Genomic DNA, 8980 nt, shown 5'->3' on the forward strand with positions numbered 1-8980 from the left:
GTATCCCACGCAACCCAGCTAATTTTGTTATCTCCCTACTTTGCATCCCACCAGAACCTTGTTAGACCCAACACAATTTGATTACAGAGGCCCACTGGAAGTTGGAAACATGACATAGCAAAAATGGGATTAGCAGAAAGGATAGACTATAGCATTGTGGCTTTGCCTGCCGTGGATAGAAATCTCATATTCCAGCTGATGGCTTTTTGTTTCATCTTATCGACAATAGACGCGAGGAGGTCCTTTTTCTTTCTACCAAAATGCTCAAGCAGTCTGAGGTACTTGCCTACTCCCCCCCCCCTTCTTTGTATATTCCTAGCTAAGACTTAACTCGGGCTCTAATATCTTGTGGAGTCTTACCAGAAAAAGAGATGGAAGATTTGGCAATATTGATCATTTGTCCTGAAGCTTCAGCGTAAGACCGGAGTATTTCCAACAAGGTTGCGCAGCTTTTCGGGTCAGATTTAGTGAAGAACATGGTGTCATCAGCAAATAAGAGGTGATTAATTCTCAGACTATTTCTAGCCACTCTAATTTCCTGGAGATTACCAACATCTTGTTTCTTTTTGCAGAGTCCAGAGAGCACTTCCCCGCATAGAATAAAGATATATGGAGATAAGAGGTCACCTTGGCGAATGCCTCGCTGAGGATGTATATCACCTGCCACCTCGTTGTTTAGAAGAAAGGAGTAGCTGACTGGTTATATGCACTGCATCATCCAGTCTATCCAGGTAGGATGGAAGCCCAATTTTTCCAAGACTGTTCGAATAAATGACCACTCAAGTCTATCGTACGCCTTACTAACATATGTTTTTACAGCCATGGTGCAGTGTTTAGTGGCTCCTAAGATCTTCAAGAAGTGCAGTACCTCATGCGTTATTAAGACATTGTCTGATATAGCTCTATCAGGTATAAACGCAGGCTGATTTTCAGATATAATGTTTTGGAGAATAGGTTTCAGTCGGATAGAAAGAAGTTTGGATATCACTTTATAATAAACATTACAGAGGGCTATAGGTCTATAGTCATCCACCGTTTTAAGACTAGTGATCTTCGAGATAAACCTTATATGGGTTGCATTGATGGCAAATAGGCATATATATATATATATATATATATATATATATATATATATATATATATTAGGAATATATTCCTTAAAAATAAATATATTATATATTATACATTAATTTCTATAATAATTTTAAATAGCACTCATATTGCTCTACCAGTTATCTTATTAAACAGTTTAGCAAAAGCATACAGTTACTGCTACTATATTGCTAGCTTTGTCATATGCTTTGCCAATCAAGACATTTGTTCTAAAACGTCGCTGCCCTAGCCGATTACACGGTTGGGAAAACAAATTGAGTAGCCAGTTTTTATATTTTATGTTGAAAATGGGTTTAATTTAGCTCAAATCTTTCATATATATAGTGCATAACCATGAAAAAAAAGAGAGTTAAGAACTGAGAATTATTGATATGCATAAACCGAGTAGCAACCAAATTGATAGAGACATAACTGGATAAATATGTCTCGAAATTATCTCTAAAAAATTTCCCCAAAAATATCATATCGCATCAGCGTTCTAATCCAGCTCATTGAAGAGTAGTAATTAAATAAAAATAATTAAGTTCGTGACATACGGCACCCCCTTATATAGGAAGCCTACTTTCACAAAAATAGCATATTCTCTCTCCCTCTTTCTCCTCTTTTTCTTATCACTCGCTCTCTCTCCAGTGCATGTGTCGTGATGGTGGCGGTGAAAGAAAAAAGAAACATAGAAGACGGGCTTTTGAAGCTCAAGAACCCAAACGACGATCCAGACTGTCGTATTACTGCATGTGTTATCTTCAGCACTTTCCTCACCGTCTGTGGCTCCTTCTCCTTTGGTGTTGCTGTTAGTTACGTTTGCTTTGCCTCTTTTTCCTTTTTTTTTTAATTTACTTTTTGACAACTTTCCTTTCTGTTTAAAAATTGTTAGTTAATCCAAAAAATAGACTAGCCAAATTGAAATATTAAAAGTGTGGAACAAAAACAATACATGCAGTAATACCATATAGTATATATATAAGGTAGCTTTAAAAGTCGCAGGCAAGGGTCGAACACGCTGCCTTTAGCAATCGGGCTAATTCTTTACAGATTTTAAAATAGTCTATTTGTTTTTCATTGTTTGTTTGTTCTTTTTGCAGATTGGTTATACATCAGGTGCTGAGATAGGAATGATAAAAGACATGGATCTTTCTATCGCAGAAGTATGACTCTCATTTATTCTTTGTTTCTTACAATTTCTATAAACAAATATTAAAATGAAACTAATCACATACTACTAATTAGCAGCAGAGATCTTTAGACTCATTAACATATCCGCCTAATTAAATTTTTATGTATATGTACTATTGGATCTATCAATGATGATGTTAACACGTTACATGCATCTATTTAGTTAAGTCCGTATTAATCACATCTATCGAAATCATACAAGTGCATATATCTATCAATAGTGTCAATTCCGGCCATACTCTCTTATCTATGACAATATATCTATGACAATAGAGGTTTTAAAAATTAAAATGCTCTTATTTAAATATTAACCATTCTTTTTTAGTATTATAAAACCTTTAGACTAGATTTTGATATGTACTTTTGAAAGTGCGGGTATATTTGCTTTTCTGGAATCGAAAATGTATTTTCCTACGAAAATTATCATATAACATCAGATACATCCATGTTTTTTAAACTATGATTACATCCTATATATACATTTGAAAAATCCTGAATAAAAATTTCACACTTATATTCTTCATAAAATAAAATTTGAAATCCCTAAACTCCTAAATGTTAGTTATAATTGATTTACTATGTTCTAAACAAACACTTAACTGATTATTAAACCAAATTAAAATTTGATTTTGCTCAGTAAACCACAGAGTACCTGGTTACAATCCAATCTTGGTTACATTGGATTGGGTTTCTGTTCTGGTTCATTCTGCTCTGATTTATTTTTGAAGATTTGATGGTTTGAATTCTGGTTTACATCACAAACCATCAAAACCAACATTCGCGTGGAAACAAGTTCATAACTTTTGATTCGAAAATATATAGAACTTAATAATAGTTTGGAAGATATACGGTGGTATATGAAAGTTCCAGGGTGTTGCTAAAAAATGATAGGTTTTGGGAAATAGCTCGTTGGTGCTGTCCGCTTTTTTGTTTAGTATAATTTTATGTTTTTCTATAAAACTTAATATGGCTGTTTCTGATTAAATCCAAGCTTCTTATACATGTAATTTATTATTGGCTTTATATGTATATTGTCTTTTGATTAACCTGTAATTCTTTTTTTATTCAATTTTCAGTTCTCAGCGTTTGGCTCATTCTGTACGCTAGGAGGAACATTTGGTGCATTGCTCAGCGGTAAAATGGCAATTGTACTAGGAAGAAGAGGAGTAATTACATTTCTTACCTTTTCATAATCTTGAAATTTTGTTTAGTATGTTTTAATAATCAAAATTGACCCATTTAAGAGAAAAAATTATGGAAAGAAAATAAAGAAAATAAAATATTTTCCTACTGTAAATGTATATTCTTTCTTTTCTTTTTTGATTTTTCATGATTTGAAGACAATGTGGGTTGCCGATATCCTCTGCGTCATTGGTTGGCTGTGCATCGCTTTCGCTAAGGTATTAAAAAATATCTAACCACATTCATATGGCTCGTAATATCAATATTCTTGAAAAATAATCAAACAATTAAATAGTATATATTTCTTCTGGTATGCATGTCTGGAACATAAAAGGATGTATTGTGGCTGAACATCGGAAGAATCTCATCAGGGATAGGAATCGGCTTGATTAGCTATGTGGTAGTTAACTTGTTAACTGTTTGATTTGTATTTATTTATTATATACTTATACTGTTAATTTGTATTATATTTATGTGTATACGAAACAGGTACCTGTCTATATAGCAGAAATTACCCCAAAACATGTTCGCGGTACATGTACCTTTTCGACCCAGGTAATTTTCCAAAATTAGTTACTACTTTAGCTTTAGAAAATATAAACAGAGGCTCACGAACAAAGCATTCTATCCAAACCAAAATATAGTTTGCTTTAACTTGATGGATTTTTTTTCACCAATATGAATAATTTATTAATTATTATGTATATCAAGTGTGGTCTTGTGGGAATATATATACATATGCATTCTCTACAGAATATAAAATCTGTAAATATATAAAAATACGAAAATATATATATTTTAAATATATATATATATAGGACGGTCATTTCATATTTTATTGGTTGTGAGTTGAAACTAATAAAACTTAACTTGATATTAGTATCCGAATGCGAACGTACGTTATTCCAACTGATATAATTTGACCGATCTATCTATATATAAAACCTAATGGAAAACATCTACTGTAGTTTTAAAGTTAACAATCTTTGTATAATTGGAAAGTTTCAATCAAAATATTCTAAGTCTCTTTTTTTATTAACCATCCCCTAAATATTATTTGAAAATAGATTTTTTTTTATGTTTGATTATATGTCATCACGAAATCATCTTTCATTAGAAAAAATGACATGACTTAGTGAAAACGATGACGTGTTGCGTTGTTCTGTAGTTTCAAAGTTATAGTCTCTGTATAACCGGAAATTTTCAATCAAAATACCCAAGTCTTTTTTTATCAACTTTCCTCAATATTATTTGAAAAGTAAAATTTTAAAGAGAAAACTTTATGTTTATCACTTTCATGGTATCACTTTTTATCTTTACGACCACTAAAATGATATTTTCAAAAATACATTATTCATTAAGTGGCAAAAAATACATTATTCATTAAGTGGCAAAAGACTCTTATGCCATTGTTCAATATATATAATAAATCATTATTTAAATTAAAAAAAAAAAATTTAATGTTTTTGAATTATATTTTTTCAAATTCAGATTTTTTTATAAGAAAATAGTTTCTTGAATTTTTTTATCGAATTATTTTTTTAATTTTCTTTTTGAAAATTAGGTTTATTACTATTTAAAAAAAATATTTATATTTTTTAAGTATTTATTTATATATTTATTAGAATCCTAAATTTTACATTCCATAAATCTTACCTCGCTCCGCCCCTCAACTCTAAACCTTAAGTCTCGATTAGTTAACTTTGAGGGTATAAATGTCTTTTACCTTTCATTTTTTAATGAAGGTAAAAGTGATTAGTTAAACATGAAAAATGATATTCTAAATGTAGTATTTGTGGCAATTTCTAATTTTAAAATTTAATCATGTGTCACCACCACGCTCATTTCCATTAGAAAAAATGACATGGTTTAGTAAAAATGATGACATGGTGTAAAGGTAATTGTAACATAGATATTTTCTTTTAGTGTTAATTTCTTATATTGGTAAGCTTTTTAAAATATATTAAATTAATTAAATATTTGATATAAATATAACAATAGTTAAAATATTTTAGAAATATTATTTAATTCAAATTTTTATAGTTATATAAATTCTTTTGACTAGAAAATTTTCTTCAAGACTTTATACAATTTATTTAAAAATTATAAATTTCAAATCATACTACCATCTGTTTTCTTTTAATATCTATAAATTTTTGAAATACTACTTAGTTTTACTTTTTGATAAATATTAAATAAATTTTTTCTAACAATTTTTTTTAATTTAATGAAATTTTATCTATTATATTTTAACTAAAGCAGGTAAATAAAAAATATAACAAAATTATAATTTTAAATATATACATATCCATTTTAAACTATAAACTTAAAATAAACAAAATTTTTATTTATTTTATGTTGAAATAAATTAAAATAAATCTAAACAAATAAAATATTAATTTTACGCATGGCCCAAGAAAACACCTAATTACTAATTATATTAAAAAGGACATGACATCCTAAGCAAAATATCTCAAGATCTTATTTTGTCTTTGATTGATTAATAAAAATGTGAATTTTCTTTTTATTTCTTGTTTAACGAATTTGTAGATCCATAGAGATCTTAACGAATTTAAAAAGACACTGATTTTAAAAATTTGAAGACTAAATAAGATATTTGTGTTATCATAGTTTCCACTATATTTGAATGGTATCAAAACTAGTTTTTTAATCAAAGTTTGGTTCTATGGTAATTTTATCTGTTTGTCCCTCTTCTTACGAAATTTCTTTTCAACATGATGTACCGGAAACTTTGATAACACAAAGACATTATTTAGTCTTCAAAAGTCTAAGTTCAATGTCTTTTTCAATTTGTTAAGAACACCAATGTTCTACCCAAATGCAAGGGTTTGAGAAATCAAAAACTCTTATACTATAAATCAATGAAAAAGTGACTCTACAAATCAAGAGCTCACTATATATACTAATAAAAATACCTAACCTCTTAAAGATAATAATTTAACCTATTATCCCAAAATCTTTAATCATTATTTTCTATTATTAAGAATACTAATACTTATCGAAAATAAAGAAATATAAAAGAAAAATAAATTAAAACCAAAGCTCTATAGGAGTAGGATGCCACGCTGCTGTATTGACCCTTTTGAATTCTCGTGTGACTAATTACTGTAGCTTCTTCAAAACGCTGGACTCGCCATGGTTTATTTTTTGGGGAATTTCATCAGCTGGAGGATGATGGCTTTACTAGGTAAAACTAATTATAATTTCATAATCAACAGGCAAGTGATGTTTTATACGGAAGAAAATTGAACATAGTACGTAGTTCAACATGCAAAAATCTCGTTCTTATACAAATTAACTGATAGAAATCTAATATTTAATCGGTTTAGGTGCTTTACCATGCGTCATTCAAGGAATCGGTTTATTCTTCATACCAGAGTCCCCAAGATGGCTGGTTGGTAAATATTTTGTTCTTTTGTATACTTCGTAAGAAAACCCGGTACATAGTTCAATTACTAAAACCTTAATTAAACTATTTCACATTTAAAAGGCAAAAGTTGGTGCGGATAAAGAACTAGAAAATTCACTGCTTCGGCTTAGAGGAAAAGATGTTGATATTTCACGTGAAGCCTCAGAGATTCAAGTGAGTTTTACTATATAATAGTATCAATTATAGATACTTTTAAATATATATTCATTCATTGACAAAGAGATAGAGTCAGAGCCTGAATGAATGTTATTTTGTTTTCAGGTTATGACCAAAATGCTAGAAAGTGATTCAAAGTCGAGCTTTTCTAATTTGTTTCAGAGAAAGTATAGACACACTCTCGTGGTACAGTGTTAAATATGTTTGTAAATATAAGTATATAAATTAATTTCCAGACTATATAAAAATCTCGTATTTATTTGGACGAGCATTGTATTCCTCAGGTAGGAGTTGGGCTAATGTTGATACAACAATTCTCGGGAAGTACGGCTGTATTTTCTTATGCAAGTACCATTATTAGAAAAGCTGGTCAGACTAATTAAGATTTATATATATATAAACACACATTAGCATAATCAAATTATTATTTATTTTTCATAGAGACAAGTTAAATCTGGCATTCACCATGATTCTCTTTTCAATTTGTATTTTATTTGCTTTAATAATTAGCAGTTGGCTGTACAGGTTTCTCTGTGGCAATTGGATCGACATTGTTAGCCATCTTCATGGTAAGTATATACAATTGTTTTTTTTTTTTACTCCCACTGACTACATCATGTATTCCTCATGCATTTATACCATATCTGTGAAAATCAAACTATATTATTTTAAATCCGTTAGTATTCAACTACGTACAGAACTATTGTGATGTTAAAGTACAAAAAAAATTACTGTGATGTTTTCGACATTTCTAGTCAAATTTCTTTAAAGAACTTAATGAACTAAGAATTCATTATTATTTTTTATTATCAGAATTTCCATTTCTTTGGACTTGTCTTGGCACTGAATGCTGTTTATGGCTATTCGCAGGTACCAAAAGCCATGATTGGTGTAATTTTTGTTGATAAATGGGGCAGACGTCCACTCTTGTTGGTGGGCATGTTTTTTGAGTTTTCTAATTAGACCAATCATTTCATTAATCATAGAAATTAACTACAAAGCTGTTTAATATTTGTTGCTTCTAAAAATTATAGACTTCAGCGTGTGGGATGAGCATAACTTGCATGTTTATTGGGCTCGCCTTCACATTACAGGTTATTTTACAGTTATATATATATATATATATATATATTTGTTATTTTTTGTATTAGTAACTAATGTTTTGTACATATGGTATGAGCAGAAAATGCATTTGCTTTCGGAAGTAACCCCAGTATTGACGTTTATATGCGTTACGGTAAAATATCTGCTCTACTTTACTTTTTTTTTTTTATCTGGTTTCTTGGCAGCTGTATCTTGCAGCCTATGCAATAGGAGTAGGAGGCCTCCCTTGGGTAATTATGTCTGAGGTACATAAACTCTTTCTATTCATAATGGAGAAAATAGTATGCCATTTTTTGGGAGTAAATGAAGTAATAAATGCACGATCTGTGTGTGTGTGTGCAGATATTTCCAATGAATATGAAAGTAACAGCAGGGAGTTTAGTGACGTTGGCCTCGTGGTCAAGTAGTTCTATCGTCACTTACGCTTTCAACTTTCTATTCGAGTGGAGCACTCGAGGTTTGATTGATATAAATTATGTTCTATATATATAATAATAAGTTGATTTTTACTGAGAGTTTTATAATTTAACTTTGATTAATATATAAATTATGTATAGGAACATTTTACATATTCGGGGCTATCGCAGGAGCAGCACTTGTTTTTATTTGGTTATTCGTTCCGGAAACGAAAGGATTATCACTTGAAGAAATACAAACTTCGCTTATTCGTGAGCCCGACGAAATATATCATATGTAGACTGAAATGTCTACTTTTTCATTTAAATATTTAAAATTACTGAACTCAGGTTACATATGATGGCTATGTTCATCGAGAAAGAATTACACCTTTTTCATGGTTTA

General features: G+C 29.9%; 1 protein-coding gene across 4 annotated transcripts; it reads left to right on the top strand.

The window, feature by feature from the left end:
• Window positions 1-1355: 1355 nt before the first annotated feature.
• Window positions 1356-8980, top strand: LOC111203396 (sugar transporter ERD6-like 18). Of its 4 annotated transcripts, none has more exons than XM_048745918.1 (18): window positions 1356-1903; window positions 2196-2258; window positions 3363-3452; window positions 3627-3686; window positions 3803-3868; window positions 3958-4023; window positions 6601-6676; window positions 6819-6883; window positions 6980-7072; window positions 7181-7261; window positions 7360-7444; window positions 7601-7644; window positions 7946-8008; window positions 8110-8169; window positions 8259-8312; window positions 8365-8409; window positions 8587-8636; window positions 8737-8980. In XM_048745918.1, the coding sequence occupies exons 1-18, from the start codon at window positions 1757-1759 to the stop codon at window positions 8822-8824; spliced, it is 1296 nt and encodes a 431-aa protein (XP_048601875.1). In that variant the 5' UTR covers window positions 1356-1756; the 3' UTR covers window positions 8825-8980. The 4 variants fall into 4 exon arrangements, with proteins under 4 accessions (XP_048601875.1, XP_048601866.1, XP_048601864.1 ...); XM_048745909.1 differs by having other exon boundaries at window positions 1363-1903; window positions 7360-7399; window positions 8365-8424; window positions 8522-8636; XM_048745907.1 differs by having other exon boundaries at window positions 1381-1903; window positions 8365-8424; window positions 8522-8636.

This window comes from Brassica napus, chromosome A2 (assembly GCF_020379485.1).
Source record: "Brassica napus cultivar Da-Ae chromosome A2, Da-Ae, whole genome shotgun sequence".
Lineage (NCBI taxonomy): Eukaryota > Viridiplantae > Streptophyta > Magnoliopsida > Brassicales > Brassicaceae > Brassica > Brassica napus.